Below are 17358 nucleotides of genomic sequence, written 5' to 3'. Positions count from 1 at the left end.
CAGGTGAAATCAAGACAAGAACACACACACACGATGTGCTTGCCATCTATCAAACGCACTCAGAAGCTTTGGTTGGGCCAGGCTAAAGTGGAAGACATCAGCTCTAGGCACTACACAGAGGAACTCAGCACTGGATTAACCATTAAGTAAAATAAGCACGAGCTTAGGGCATCAAATGAAGGAGGGGGGCACCACAGAAATGGTAAATAGTTTACAGCACAAAAGAAATTACTTTAAACTTGCTAAAATAATATTTTAGATGCAGTATAGATGTGTTAGATGTGTTACCTAAGATTAATTTTGAGGATCAGATCAAAGACTTTGCAATTCAAAAAAGTGGAAGGAAACTTTTCAAATATAAATAAAATGGAAGTAGACAAAAATAAACATTATTTTCCCTCTTACTGTTTTGTTTTGTTTTGAAAAATAAAAATGTATTTTATGGTTTGTTATTGTTTATATTTTGAATCACATAATCTTTTCTGGGGGCCACCAAAATCTTTTAAGTGCTTAAGGGCCTCGATGTGTCTTAATCCGACCCTGGTGGGACTGAACTGGAAACCATGTGGTTAGGAAGCAAATTTCTTAACAACACATCATGCCCATACCATTTACCAACACAACTCATCGACCATAGCTTCCTTAAATGTTACCATTTTAACCAAGGGGCAGCATAGCAGGGATCATGACCTATAAGCCGAAAAGGTCAAACTTTGTCAAATCTTTCATTGCTATTTATTTACCAAATGTTAAAAATATTCACCAATATATTCTGGTTCACACACAAAAGGAGAAAGAATAGCAGAGTCTTACTGTAGGGTTCTACTGTTTTGCTGGAGCTAAAGTATTTTAGCCAAGGGGACAGACACCATGCCCAAGTGAAAAGGTCAAACCATATAAAGCCAATTATTGCCATTTATTTATCAAATTATGTTTCTTTTATATTTTCTTATTTCAGTTTTTGGAAATATTAACAAATAAGTTTGATGAGTGGGAGTGAAGTTCACACACACACACACACAATAAACACACACACACACACACACACACACACACACACACACACACACACACACACACACACACACACACACCCCATTTGGTAGCATTAACAATGGCTGAAACATCGTGATTTTGACATTGTAAAGAGGTTGGCAAATGAGCTGAGAAAGTGTAGTAGCATCGTGAGATTCCTCTGGTCCTGTCTTGTAGATCAAGTCAGGTGTGTGTGGGGGGGAATGTGCCTTTGCAGTACTTTGTTGTATTCACAATTCGTCGGTATATTCCTGGGTGCTCCTGGGAAGAGTCCAGTCTGTCCCCATCTCCATGAGATACCCCACCTCATCTACTGTGACCATGTGGCATGAGTTTGACCAACACAAGCTATCAACCAAGTTGGATCTTCAATAAAGAGAACATGGTAAGCAGAGTCCAACTCGGCAAATCAAACAACATGGCCAAACAGTCTGAGCTGGCCTCCAGGATTATTCAAATAACAAGACATATCCCAGTTTCTGATTAGTATCGTTGGCTGGATACAAAATCCGACCAATGTTAGCCCATAATTCTGCAAAGCATCCTGGTGTCAAAGGAGTTCAGGCAGCTCCTAAGGCCCCTGGACAGTGTCCAAGTTTCACAACTATAGAGCAGTAGGGGTGTTCTGAAAGGGGTCTCAGTAGTATCCCTGCCTTCCTGAGCTAATTTTCCACTACATTTCTTAAAAATTGTAGTAGAGGCCTTGGTCTTGGGACCACTCATGTCTAGAAACTGAGGTTGGGGGTAAGTAAAGGCATGCTCCCCATAGAAAAGCCAGTTCCAAAAAAGCCTCATGATAGCAGGGGAGAATGGGCACCAGCCAGCCCAAAAGTTGGGGTGGGCTGCACCTGCCAGCCTCGGTTGCTATGGCATTGAGGTAGATCTGGCCACCCTCATTAACAGGGACAAAACCCGGATTTAAAACACTGGATGATGATGATGATGAGAGCAAGACTATAGAGAGCAGTCAGCCATGATCTGCTGTCTTGCAAGGGACTCATAAACCTCTCTGGTGTTGGTGCCATGAGAAAGGTGCACACTGTAAAGGTGTACATGCAGTGCATGCTGTAAAGGTGCACACATAGTGCACTCTGTTGACAATAGGGAGTTACATCCAACTGTAGAAATTGATCTAAACACCATGTATAAGAACCAATTTTTTTAGAAGCTGCTGATAGGCATTGTCTCAGACTGAGGTGACCCGTCCAACCCATGCTAGCATGGAAGGAGGGCATAAAATGATGATGATGATGATGATGACTGTACACCAAGTTGTCCACGAAAGAACTGTAAGTGCTCTTCCCACCCCTGACTGCCAGTCATAACATACAGCCATTTTGATTGAATGGCTCACTGCAAGTAAACTTACTAAAACAAGTCTACAACAGTGAGGACAATTATTCAGCATGTAGGCCACATGGTGGCAGGAGACAGTGATGCTGGTGGAGGTGGGTATTGAGATGGTGATGGTGATGGCGGTGTTGGTGTTGACGGGGAGAAGTAAAACTGAGAATAAGGAAAGGAAATGACAGACATTGAGATTTTGAAATCTGAATCTTTCTTGGCTGAAGAATTGTTCTAAGTATTGAAAGAATAAAGTCTGATTCTACAGTCTTCAGTTACATTTCAGAATCCTCATGGTATGTAAGATGTGTGTGTGTGTGTGTGTGTGTGTGTGTGTGTGTGTGTGTGTGTGTGTGTGTGTGTGTGTGATTATCTGTGTGTTAACTGGAAGTGTAGGCTGCGTGTTCAGTTGTAGTTGCAGTGATGAGGGGAGTGGGTTATGTGTTTAGGGTCTAGTTTCGTTGAGTCATCACAGACATTTCAGGGTGTTTTTATTTCATCCATGTTTTGCCAACCAAACACACAATGCCATTTATAATTCTTGGCTTCTGAAATGACTGACATACAACAATTCTAGTCTTGAATCCTATCATCAAAGAGTTAAAGGGGCCAAGGAATTGGTAATACAATCACAGATATACGTTCACATAAAAAAAAAAAAGGGGACACTCTGTCGGTTGCGATGTCAAGGGTTCCAGTTGATCTAATCAACAGAACAACCTTCTTGTGAAATTAACGTATAAGTGGTTGAGTGCTCCACAGATATGCGTATCCTAAACATAGTTCTGAGGAAGATTCAGCATGACACAGGTGACAAGACTGGTCCTTTGAATTACAGGTACAACCCATTTTTGCCACTTGAATGGCCTGGAGCAAAGAGAAATAAAATATCTTGTTCAAGGACACAACACACCACCAAGTATTGAACTCACAACCTAACAATTGTGAGCAGAGTAGCCTAACTACTAAGCCATGTGCCTCCACTATGTTGACATACATACTGACATGTACATACAAACATGCACACACACAGTTACATGCTACATGTATGCAAGCATTTTACACCATGTCTGTAGAAGAAGAGTAAAAGACGAGCAATTCTGAAGAGGAGTTAAATTCACAAATACCGAAGTTGTTATGGTTTGGCCCTCAGGTCAGAGAAAAATGAACCCCCAGTAGTTGACTGGTACTATATTTACTGATGACCCATGAAGCTGAAAGGTAAAGTTGACCTGGGGAAGATTTGAACTTGGGACACACACAACTTGAATAAATATCACAAGGCATGGCTTCTCATGCCTTCACAACTTTACCTATTCTACCACACACACACACAATCATTGTCATTGAGTATCCATGCTTGCATGAGTCAGCTGGATTTTGTAAAGGCAAATTTTCTACAGCTGGATGCCTTTCCTGTTGCTAAACTTTACTGGTTTCCAAGCAAAGTAATATTTCTCCATGCCCAGATATGTTTCCATAGAAGGCACTTGTTTACAGAAATCACATGATGTGAAGACTAGACACAAATATGCAAACACACACACACACACACACACACACACACTGTAGATTTTGGTGTCTAAGACATCATTATCATCATTTAATGTCGGTTTTCCATGCTGGCATGGGTTGGACAGTTTGACAAGAGTTGGCAAGGTCAGGAACCACATGAGGTTCCATGGTCTGTTTTGGCATGGCTTCAACAGCTTCCTAACACCAACCACTTTGCTGAAGGATGTGCTATGTTCAAAACACACTCAATGATGGAGGGAGAGGGAAATTGTCCTCACAGCTGTCAGTGAGAACGCATCACGCATTTTGGCCTCTTTGGGATTTTTCAATGACTCATACTCACAACAAGCTATGTGCTTGGACAAGAATACATCGCTTCCAATAGAGAACACAACATTCACTAATACTGGGAATAGCTGCCTGTTGAATAAAGAACCCGGTATACATAATTGAGGCTGTATTAAATTAAAATAGCCATTCATGTATCATACTTAATGAATATACACTGCTGATAGGCCAGTTACTGCAGTGGTTATCTGTTATGGATATGTTGTGATAAAAACACAGTAAATATCAGAAAGAGATGAAAATTCATTCCAGCAGGGGCCAGTGAAAACACTAGATGCATTTTGGGCCTTTTCAATGGCACATACAATCATTCACATGCTCAGACAAGAATTCATCATCTCTGATATAGGAAAAAGGGAATAAGACATTCACTACCAGGCTGAATAAAAACCCAGTATATGCAACTGAGGTAGTCTTAAATTAAAATAGTCATCTGTGTATCCCGATGAATGTATACACACGGTCAATAGGCCAGTTGCTGCAGTATTTGTCCAGAGATAACATCTCTTATGAACTTGTGATTACATGAAAAGCTTACTTTGAAGACCAGATCTATGCATTGGAACGATTCCTGAGTAATTGAGGAAAACAACAACTTGAATATATCTGATTTTCATTGGAAGGCTAAGATTCGCCTCCTGTTTATATGGCATCCATCCCAGTTTGGCTGAAAGAAATTTCACATGCGTGAAGCCAGTAGCTTACAAATTGTGATTTAATGGTTATCATGAAATCGATGAAGTATGCACTTATAAGTAAGCTCCTCACATTAGAAATTATTTCTACAGATGACAGCACAGGTGTTAGTACCACATAAAAAGCACTGGTACTGGTACCAAGTGAAAAGTACTTAGTCTACTTTGTAAAAGTGGTTGGCATTAGGAAAGGCATCGAGCCTTAAAAACTGTGCCAAAACAGAAAATGGAGTCTGGTGCAGCCCCTGGTTTTACCAGCTCCAGTCACACCATCCAACCCACGCCAGCATGGAAAAGAAACGGATGTTAAATAACAATGATGATGATGATGTTGACAAAGAATAAACAATACAATTAATTTCCAGATCTTTCTGCATATAATTTCTACAAATTCAAGATTAAATGTCAGTTTTTCCCTTCCTTTTTTTTTTTTTTTCTTTTGCAGAATTCTAAAATGTTTATTTCATTTAATAATTTCAAAACTTTTCTTTAAAAAAAAACTTCTCCAGCAGCTTGTGTGTATGTGTGTGGAATTGGTATCATGAGACTACAATATGGAAAATTTAATCATAAAAGAAAATCTCAAGAGTCAGATTATAATAAATTTTATAAAGTTGAAATTATAGCAGCTCCGTTTATCTGGAATAATGGTATTTAAGAATTAACCCACCACAGGGTGTCCTATAAATGTTTTTTGAATTCTTTTTTTTAATATACCACCAAAACACACAAACACAACTATTACCACCACCGCCGCCGCCACCACCACCACCACCACCAAGACCTTATAATGCTATTCCCATTTCACTCAATGTCAGTTTATTATTTCTTTTTTTTTTTTTCAGGGTTATCCATTTTACACCAGTCCTGACAGGCCAAATTGTTACCATGGAAACTAACTATACGAATATGTAATAGAGTATCATGAAAACCAACTCTTGAAGTAATTTTATAGATGGAGGCTTTCTCTCTCTCTCCCTCTCTTTCTTACTCTCTCTCTCCCTCTCTTTCTTACTCTCTCTCTCTCTCTCTCTTTTACACATAACAGTAAATCCTGCTCATTTCAAGGACATTCCACATTCTTAAATTCATGTTTTGTTTTTTTCTTCTAAATATATTCATTGACAAGGCAAGTAGATTGGCAGATCTATTAGGATGCTTGACAAAGTAGCATGTGGTCTCCATTCTGTATCTTGACGTTCTAAGTTCAAATCCTGCCAAAGTTTTCTTCACCTTTCATTATTCCTAATTTGAGAGAGAGAGACAGAGATGGAATTTCATACTCTTTTGGTTGACCAAATTTTGCTCACAGGACATACAAAGTGAAAGAGGAAATTCAATGCAGTGGGATAGAACCCCAAACCACATTGTTGTGAAACTCACTTCTTAACTAAACAGCCATATCTGTGCTTGTGTATATATACATAAATATGTGTGTGTGTGTGTGTGTGCATATGTGTATATATATATGTATATTTATATCAATATGTAAGAGAGACAGTGTGTGTGTGTGTGTATATGTGTGTGTATTATTATAATTGTAAGTTCAAATACAGTTGAGGTAAACCATCCTTTTTGTCCTATCAGGGTCGATGAAATAAGTACCAGTAGAGTAGAGGGGTCAATGTAATTGACTATACCCCTCCCACAACATTTCAGGCTTTGTGCCAATAGTAAAAAGTATTATTAACATCCTATGTATCACTTTTACTTTCCTTGAGTTGGCATTTATTCTATAAAGATTCCCAATGCAGCAGGTTCGTCCATGACTCAACAATTCCGTCATCTCTTCTGCGAATTCCTGTCTTCTCAGATCATCTTCAACCTGCTCCCTTTTCTTGTCTGTGCCTTATCTGCACCATCTGTTGACTCACTTAAAAGTATTCCTGATTAAACTGTATTGCATGGTAGGTTTGTTTTGGGTTCGGTTAGTCTTTTAACGACAACCGCTTTCAAAATGTGGAACCAAATGTATTTTAATGCAAGATTACAGAACACTTCCGCATCTTCCTTAGAAATTTAACAGCTTTGAATTTCATGCCAGGTGGAGTTGAAACCCGAAGCTCAGGTAGCGGTTTCAAATTTTGATACAAGGCCAGCAGTTTTATGGGGAAAAGGGGTTGGTTGATTACAGCAATCTCAGTGATTGGTTAGCACTATAATTTATCGAACCTCAAAAAGGATGGAAAGCAGAAGTGACCTTGATGGAATTTGGACACAGAATGTAAAAAGCCAGAAGAATTTCTGTCTGACATGCTAAAGATTATGCCATCACACCATCCTTATTCGGAAATTCCTTTGCATATCGAGGGAACGGTTAGTTGATCACATCACCATCAGAACTAGACTTTATTTTATCGACCCTAGAGGGACAAAGAAAGGCAAAGTTGACCTTGGTCAGACTTGAACTCAGAGAGTAAAGAGCTGGTGAGAACACCATTATGCATTTTGTGTAATGTGCTAAAGATTCTCTCATTTTGCTAATTTGTCACTTGATGATTTTAGCAATTGGAGTAAAAACTTGGAACAGAGAGGAAAACCATTCATTTCCATTCAAATTTGCTGCTGAAATTTTTTAAATCCCATACAAAAAAAAAAAGCTGAAGTCAAAAGACCAAAACAACACCATATTTGAAGGCATATAAGATGCACTTTTTCCCTGCCAAAATATGTCTCATAAAATCATGCTGGGTCCCATATGCAAAGTTGAGCCCCCCTGTAAGCTTATTTTATCCCTGGCGTGCTTTTTCCTGAAAATGCACTGCTGATATTGTGCTGCGTCTAATATACCCATGTGTCTTTAAAATGCTATGAAATGTGGTAACTTGATATCTGTCACATAATTATGAATTCATAAAATTGAACGTTAGTTATTTTTTCTCAGTTCATAGGCACCCAGCCACAGATTTTTATGCAGAGGCATTTCATTCTTCACCTACATGAAGAGTACAGTCACTGTTTTGGATTTAGAGAAGTTTCTTTGATGGTTCACTCTGCAATGGCACATTACGCTCACCAAATTCTGAGCATAAATATGAAGAAATATTTTGTCTTGGTAGAATTAATATAATGAATAGAATGTTTTATGACATATTCACTTTGATCATTCATGTAAATTCTTTCATTTAGTGGACCATCCCATCCTATAACGTGAACGGAAATTATGTTAAATTCTTTGTGGGAATTTGTGTGTATATGTATGTGTGTGTGTGTGTGTGTGTGTGTGTGTGTGTGTGTGTGTTTAGTGAACTGCAGTGGCACATAATATAAAACATGAAAGGGAGTAAACAAAGAATTCAAATAAGACACACACATATATAAATATATATATACACAGATAGGCATTCAAGTTGTTTGTATGTGTGTATGTGTATACACACACACACACACACATATTTGCATTTGTTCATTGATTTAACGTCTGTCTTCCTTGTGGTCCAATGGTCTGCACAGAGGGAAGATTTAATGGCTGGATGCTTTTCCTGTGGCTAACCCTTACCTGCTTTTCAAGTAAAGGATCTTTTATGCTTATTCCAGATTTATTTTCGCAGGTACAGAACAGCCAGTTGTAATGTCTCCAAGGAACGTCAGCATTCACATTCATTTGTGTAGAAACACACACACATATATATGTATATACACATATATATGTATATACACATATATATATACATATATGCGATGGGTGTATGAAATATATAGATATATATGAGGGGTGTATGAAAAATCTTGAGCCTCAAAAAAAACTCCAAAAAACAAAACATGGTACAAGACTTCAAGGCTCAAAAGCCTCGAAGGGTGAAAACTTTTCATACACCCCCTCATATGCATCTATATGTGTAGAAATATGTGTGTGTGTGTGTGTGTTCATGAGTGTACATATACACACTAAATATAGGTGTGTGTGTGTGTGTGTGTGTGTGTATATATATATACGTATATCAAGCAAGGAAATTCCAACCGAGTCTGAATTTCATTATTTACAATTTTTAAAATTCTACACACACACACACACACACACATACACACACACACACAGAAGCATACACACACAGAAGCATACACATAAGTATACAACATTATAAGGGTGAGTGTGGAGAGAAGGTGTGAGGGGAAAGAGGAGAGGAAAAGGAGCGATAGAAATAGGATGAAGTAAAATTCTGGGAGATTCACTGAGGGAGAAAGAGTTGCTGGGTCATTGAGTTAGGTCAGAGGGGGAGAGAGAGAGAGAGAGAGAGAGAGAGAGAGAGAGAGAGAGAGAGAGAGGTGTTGTTGAGGAGGTGGAGAAGGTGTGGGGAGGGATGGGAGAAAGTGTGGCAGAGGGCGAAGGTGGAGTGGATGGGAGGGTGCCGTAGGGGAGGAATAGGAAGAGCAGAGTGCTAATACCACGAAAGCATCAGAGATGGGGAGGCTGAGGACGAGAGAGTGGAAGGGGGTGGGTGGGCTAGGAGAAACAGTGGATGAGTGCAATGGGTGCATTTAGGGAAAGAAAGGCTAAAGGGCAGGCGGGTAAGTGGAAGTGTTGGGTGGCAATAGAAATAACTGTCGCAGATTATCCCTTAACTAATCCAAACGACTAACGAAACTTTCAAGTTCCAAATAACTTTTCCTTCAAACCTTTTTTATGTATTTTTGTTTCGACAAGATTTCCTTTTGTACCCCACCAAAATCACCCCCTTTTTTTTATTTATCTAACTTTTTTTCTACATACTCCTCCTACCCCTAAATTCTTAATTTTTTTCACTTTTTTCAGAAATTGTTTTGTTTTTTTTTTCAAAATATGCAGAAAAATACGGAGATTATGATTCTGAAAAAAATTTTTCTACTTAGGGTTAGGGTTAGGTTTGGGGGGTTTTAGGGTTAAGGTTACAGAAAAAAGTGAAAAATGAAGAAATTGGGGGTGGGGGTGGGTTGCAAAAAAAAATTCAAAATTCCGATTTTTGCAATTTTCCGGAATCTCCGTATCCGAAAACGTGGGTTTTTGGAAAAAAAAAATTGTAAAAAAACAATAATTTACGAGAAAATGGGGTGGGGTAGGAGGAAGTCTTTCCCTTGTTTCTTAGAACGATATAGAAAAACAAGTTCCCCCAAATTTTAATTTGTAATATTAATTGCCCTGACTTCAGAACCCTTTCCTTTTCCCATGGCGAATGGGACTTCGAAGGAGAACTGTTCAACACAATATCTTCAATGTTTGTACCTTATTCCCTCAGAGACTAGCATTGACTTTAAAACGGACTCGAAATAAACAGATTACAAATTCACGACCACAGATCATAAGGCAGGTGATTATGCAAGTCTCAGGAGTGAAATCCCGAGGGGGTCTGAACAGCATCCTTATCACAAATAGCAACTAAAATTCAACATAACTGAAAAGTGGGAATTCCTATAAACTGAACGCCCAGAAGAGTGAAATACAGCAACGAGAAAGAGAGAGAGAAAGAGAGTGTGTGTGGATTGTATATTACTGTATATACCCGTATTTGATGGCAAAAAAGACGCACTGAGCATATTAGACGCACCTCAAATTCAGTAGCGCGTATTTAGAGTGAAAAATGTTTTTTGTGCATTAAAGCATGTAATATGAGTCTCATTTTGAATAGGACCCAGGGTCATATTTTGAGACGTTTAATTAGGAATCCCCCACCCCATAAAACACAGGTGTGTCTTATCTACCATCATATACGGGTATGCATGCACTCAGATGTGTAAATATAGTCCAATCCTTCTTCTCTCAAGATGATCTCAACAGTTTATTTGTATTTATTTTCAGTTTCACTGTTTCTCTTTATTAGTAATGTTTACTTAAGTTGTCCAAGAATTACAATTAGTCATTAATCTACATCATCGTATGAAACTTTCCTTTTACATCTCTGGTAAGCTGGACAAATCTACAACAAAATGTGTCCTCGTTCCTCTAAATCAAGAGCATATAGCCATAAAAGATATGTAAAAATATGATACAAAGTATTTATAAAATATATTTATGACGTAACACGAGACGAACATAAACTTTGACAGTAAAATCCTTTTGATCAGGTTTCGTTCATAGAATACTCATTTCCTGACAGCCAACGGTACAAATCTAAGAACCGGTTTTAACAGCACCACATAACACCCTAGTACCTTTAGTAGAGGCCATTCTGTTGCAAGTGTGAGTGAAGATTCCTTATTCTTTTCTCTCCAACAAGTATCGAAGTCCCTTTAAAAAGTTCACTGGGTATTGCCCTCCTCTTTTAACTAACCACGAAAAACAAGGCATTATCTCCACACACGTATTCCACCCCGATTGTGTTTACACTTCTTATATAACTTTCAAGAAAATATGTAATTTTTAGTGAAATTTAATGTATCAAAATAATAATAATAATACGTAAGAAATTTAATGTGCCCCCAAAAATTGGTGGTCGCGCACAAATACATACTGACACACATCACATATCATACAATATGTTCAAAACGAAACTTAAGATTTCGTGCGTGTGCGCGTTGACCAATTATTTTTATATATTAAATTCTGATATAGTTATCAACACTATCTGAAAGCTATTTGCAGAAAATTTCATTAAAAAAAATATTCAATTTTCTGAAAGTTGTGATGAAACACTTGCATGGGTATACCATAAAACGAGGTGTGGTATACTCATAAATACAACGAAATACCTGCACCAAAATCTGAATTTATGTTACAGGAACTGACTGACAGTCCATTCCAGTACCGTTTCACAAACATCACGAAATATCTCATCTCTTATATTTTATAAATCGGAGGCTTCAATGTTGATAACAGAAGTCCTGTAGAGCAGCACAAAGACACGAGGACCACGGACTTACGAACACATAGGGTCTTAGTAAGGTACTACTTAAAAACGAAGGTCCCAACGCATCTACGTAACCCTAGAACTGACCCTAACCCTAAAACTAACCCTATCGAGCGTGCACTATAAAAACATCGTTACGTAGATGTATCGGGGCTGCTGTATTTAAGCGGGACCTCTGTATTTAAGTAGCGCCTTTAGTAAAACTAACCTTTCCCTTCTTCCTTTCTAAAGTTTATGTTAGGGATCATATTTCCCAAGATAATCATGTTAAGTAGTTTCACTTCAGTTTTGATAATCTGGTTTAGATGATTTTGATAACTGCTACATTCAGAAAGGGATTATCTGGGATTCGGACAAGTAACTTGAATTATTTATTATTTCTTTTGTAATGCATGCACACACACATACACACACACCATACACTTTATTTCTACCTTTATACACTGATGCATGTATGTATACAATATCTATAAGTATTATCCGTTTAAAAGTTGTAAATGTTTGCAAGATAACGAAGTCCGGCCTGTTGCCGGACAACAAACAAACAACGAAATTCTTCGAATTTTGGAAACAATGAAATGTAAAATGCCTTACCTTCCAAACATGTTTCCCGGTAAACGCAATCACAGCCGTATCCATTATCCGTTCGAATGCAGATACACCCTTTGTCACAGATCGAAGGTTTTTTGCATGTTTCATCATCACCATCATCCATATCTATTCCACCGACAACTTCGGCACGGACTGGAATACAAGAACAATTTCCATAGATCACATTCCGAACGAATCCCTTGAAACGTTTGGAATATTTCGCTTCTGGATTGGACACTTTACTATTGTCAAGCTCCTGCATACCTCCGAAATATACATAGTTATGGATCTTTTCCGAACCGAACAAGAAGTCAGTTCCTTCGAAGCGCATATGTTCCGTGGTCTGGTCAACCGTGAAACTAGTGATTTCACTGTTTCGCTTGACCGTAACACTGTGCCATTGATTGTCATGAAACGGTCCAACTATTTTCACAGTTTGGGACACATCGGGCTGATTGGAAATTTTAATAGTCAATGATATAATTCCTTCCTCCAGATTGATCTGAAAGAAGTCCATTACTCCATTGTCATCTGTGTACATGAGAAGAGCGGATTGTTGAGAAGTTTTGAAACTAAAAGACAAACTGGAATTTAAACATATATTCCAAAGCGAGAATTGGGCATAAGATGTCTCGGTGCCCAGTAAATATACACTAGATACTAATGGGCAAAAACATAGAATCACTAGCCCCACTAGTGTCAATCGATTAGTTTGATTAGCCATTGTAGGGCTTTTTTTTTTGTGGGTGATAATTTCCTTGTTTAAAGTTTCACCAACTCAATCAAAACATGCTTAGATCATTAGAAGTTCGTCCCGCCAGTAGTGGGTCGATACCTGTGCGAGGAAACAAAAACCAAACGAATGGTAACAACTATAACAAGGTGAATCCGTAGATTTCGTTGTTGGTATATTTATATATCTCCTTAGATAGTTTTTCCTTTTAAAATATGTATGAAAGACTGGAAGATCCAAGAATGTAGATTCTGTTTGTTTATTTATATATGTTCCTGTGTTCAATAAACTCACTTTTGTAAATATCAGTACCTGAAAAGAATAAATTCGAAGTTTTAGGAATAACGTATTAACAGAGAAAAATACAAAATAAAACAGTAGAACTGAAAACACTCTTTTAGATTTAGCATTCTCATATTATCATCATGAGGGTATATGATAGCATATATATTATACATAAAAAGGGTAGAAAATGCTTGAAATATTTGTATATATATATATATATATATATATATATATATATATATATATATATATGTATGTATGTATGTATATACATACATACATATGCATGTTTGTATGTATGTGTTTTAATACTAATAATTAGTAGTTAATTAGCATAAATTTACAAGTTACTTTCAGTGGTCATCAAATTCTACGTGATTTCACTGATCACACGCACACGCGCGTAAAAGACATCACAAGGAGAAGAGAAAATATTAAAGATATAAGTTTTAAAGTCAATAAAATAAATAAGAAAGAAAGAAAGTAAAAACAGCAACATACAGAGTATTCCACAAGTTGTTAGGATAATAATAATAATAGTAATAATCCACTGTGGTTGATATATAAAGTTAATTGAGGCGTAGGGCTTCTCAGCTTCCGAATAATAACGATATAAAGTTGAAAAAAAAAAGAAAAACAAGAGGAAAGTTTTTATCAGACGTACACAGCAGAGGCTCGTGTATAAAGTCACTGCCGACACCTAAAACCAACTTCCACCGGCAAAACTAAGAACTAACTTGGTAATAATAGTCGTTTTTTTTCGTCGTCTCCTATCTCTCTCTCTCTTACTAGATTCGCCGATAAGGCCTTATGCCCCTCCCTCTCCTCCTCTCGCTCTCTCCATATTTCTCTGCTTTTTCTCCCTCCTACTCTTGTTTCCCTATCAATCTCTCTGCATTTCCCTAACTTTTCTCCTCCTCCTCCTCTCAATCTCTATATCACACTCGTTTTTTTTTTTCAGTTATTTCTCCTCTTCCCCTCTCAATCTCTCTATACTTCCGTCTTTATTTCTCCCACTCATCTCCCTGTTCTCAACCTTTCTGCACTTCTTTCTCTTTCTTCCCCTTCTCCTCTTAATCATTCTGCATTTCCTTCCTTTTCTCCTCCTACTCTGGTGCTGCTTTCACTCTTAATTATTCCCCCCTCTCTCTCTTTATATCTCTCTCTCTTACATGTTCGTTTCATTCTAATTATTTTCTCTTTCTCATTGACTTTCTCTCTCTCTTCCTCCTTTTCTCACACCCCTCCCTCTCTTATATTCCTATTTTCTTTTCCCGTCTCTCATTTCTTCCCTCTCTCTCACTTCTTATAACTCTCCCCCATCGCTAAATGTGGAGGTGTGTGCATACATGCATCACTATCTCTTACGTGTGGGCGCGAATATCTATCGCGTGTATGTCTACGTTCTGTCTTATGGCGTACCTTTATTATACAGTATGTGTGTCTTTTCCTGTTTCCTTTCTATGAGTGTGTCGTTACATGTCTATGTGTATGTCTGATGTGTGAGTAAAACTTGATTGTGTTCTCTGAATTGTCTGCTTGTGTAAAACCTGTTACCACAGGGTGCGTCCGTCCGTGCGTAAACACATTGTGCATGTGAGCATGTCTAAATATAAATATAGCCTATCGTATATATATATATATATATATATATATATATATATATGTGTGTGTGTGTGTGTGTGTGTGTGTGTGTGTATGTGTTTATGTGTATGATAACGTCTTTGCGTGTGTCTCCCACCACTTTTTGACGATCGGTATTGGTTTGTTTGCGGCCCCGTGACTTGGAGGTTCGGCATAAAAGACGGATAGAATAAGAAGAACGGATAGATAGATAGAAAGATAGATAGAGATAGATAAATAGATAGATAGATAGATAGATAGATAGATAGAATAAGAAGAACGGATAGATAGATAGATAAATAGATAGATAGATAGAGAGAGAGAGAGAGAGAGAGAGAGAGAGAGAGAGAGAGAGAGAGAGAGATAGAATAAGAAAAACCAAGAACTAAGGTCGATTCGTCAGACTAAAAAAGAAAAGAACTCTTAAAGGCGGTGCCCCAGCATGGTCGCAACACTCCAATGACAAACGAAAGATGAAAAAACAATGCGTATGTGTGTGTGTGTAAAAGTGGGAGAGAATGTGCATGCATGTATATATGTGAGTGTGTGTTCATTTAATACGAGGGGAAGATAGTATCCATTTGCGTGAGCGAATTAAAGAAAGGTAAACGGTGACAAACCGGCATAACAAGAACAACATTTCAAAAAGAGGAGTGAGCGAGGGTTGTCTGTGTCTGTGTGTATGAATGTGTGTGTGTGTGTGTGTATTCATAACTGATTTGTTGCATTTGTAGTGGGTTGGGATTAACTTGAGAGCGAAAGGTACCGATCTAACTAGTTTTCACAAAGTTTAATAATAATAAGACACACACACACACACACGAGAGAAAGAGATACGTTTGTTATAGAGAATAACTACGAAAGAAGTGTAGGTGTAGGAGAGAAAACTAGACAAGTTGGAAAGAAATAAATAAAACTATGAGAAAGAAAGGTAGAATGGAAGACAAATCTAAAAGAAAATATTTAATCCAAGACTAGAAAATCTGCAAGTTTTGTCAAATTGTTGAATCTCACCTCGCTTTTTCTCATTACGTATGATAGTCTGCATTCACTCTCTTTCTCCTATATTGTTTTCATATTTTCATTCAATTCCTCCTCTTCCTACCTCGTTTTTCTTTCTTTTCTCTAATTAACCAAACATTCTTTCCCTTCTCTTTCGTTTTCTTCCTTTGTCTCTGTCTTTCTTAATACCTTTTTCTTATTTCAACGAAGAGAGAGAGAGAGAGAGAGAGAGAGTAAAAAGAAATTTATATCTATCTATCTATCTATCTATCTATCTATCTATCTATCTATCTATCTATCCTTCTCTCTCTATCTGTCTGGCTATCGCTGATCTCCCTGTTTTTATATTTCATTCTCAACTTTTCCAACTGTTTTCCCCTATTTTTTCGCCCTTTCTCTTTCATCCCTGTACTTTTTCGTCGCTCTCGTTTCACTCTCACCCTCATCTTACTCTCTCATTTTTTCCTTCTATTTTCTTCATCTCTCCTACCCGTTTTACTCTGTATTTCCATTAACTTACTCGTTCACACCCCCTCTCTTTCTCTCTCTCTCTCTCATTCTCTCTCTCTCTCTCATTCTCTCTCTCTCTCTCATTCTCTCTCTCTCTCTCATTCTCTCTCTCTCTCTCATTCTCTCTCTCTCTCTCATTCTCTCTCTCTCTCTCATTCTCTCTCTCTCTCTCATTCTCTCTCTCTCTCTCATTCTCTCTCTCTCTCTCATTCTCTCTCTCTCTCTCATTCTCTCTCTCTCTCTCATTCTCTCTCTCTCTCATTCTCTCTCTCTCTCTCATTCTCTCTCTCGCTTTATCTCTATTGAATCTCGGTCAAGATTACCTTGCTCTGCTTTCCTTCCTCCCACCACTAACTGTTCTCATTCTTCTCCTTCTTCATTTCCTCTACACCTCCTCCTCTCTCGTCACATTTTCCCCGCCACGACACTCTCTTACATTATTATTATTATTATTATTATTATTATTATTATTATTATTATTATTATTATTACACTCTCTCACCCTAAATGCAACTCTTAAATTCACATCGCCACATGCACGCAATGCCGCAAACACTCACTCACACACACACACACACACACACACACACACACACACACACACACACACACACACACACTCGTTCTCTCTCTATCTCTCCTGCTCTATCTCACACACCCTTTCTGTCTCGTTTCCCCCCCTCAACCTTAAAACACTAAATCCTTAACTATTATAAACGGAGGGAAACATTCTTTTTGCATGTCTGTTTCGACTCTGTTGTACACATGACTGCAGCGCGAGTAGAGGAGAGCCGTGTGTGCATCTGTGTGACGCCCTTATTATTATTATTATTATTATTATTATTATTATTATTAT

The 17358-nt window shown here is 37.8% G+C and overlaps 1 protein-coding gene across 4 annotated transcripts in view; it reads right to left on the bottom strand.

Annotated features, from left to right (window-relative positions):
* LOC106882798 (uncharacterized) overlaps positions 1 to 16166 on the bottom strand; it is a 101293-nt gene extending 85127 nt beyond the window's left edge. For 3 of the 4 annotated variants that reach the window (XM_089356305.1, XM_089356307.1, XM_089356308.1), the window contains exons 1-2: positions 13869 to 14270; positions 12353 to 13394 (exon numbers count right to left, since the gene is read on the bottom strand). In XM_089356305.1, coding sequence (XP_089212431.1) covers positions 12353 to 13073 — 721 coding nt within the window. In that variant the 5' untranslated portion in view covers positions 13074 to 13394; positions 13869 to 14270. Of the gene's footprint in view, positions 1 to 12352; positions 13395 to 13868; positions 14271 to 16004 lie in introns of those variants that run through there. The other variant, XM_089356306.1, reaches the window with a different exon arrangement.
* Positions 16167 to 17358: the final 1192 nt, after the last annotated feature.

The sequence above is a fragment of the Octopus bimaculoides genome, chromosome 8, assembly GCF_046866305.1.
Source record: "Octopus bimaculoides isolate indiv1 chromosome 8, ASM4686630v1, whole genome shotgun sequence".
In the NCBI taxonomy this organism is placed as follows: domain Eukaryota; kingdom Metazoa; phylum Mollusca; class Cephalopoda; order Octopoda; family Octopodidae; genus Octopus; species Octopus bimaculoides.
This window is presented reverse-complemented; position numbering and strand designations above follow the sequence as displayed.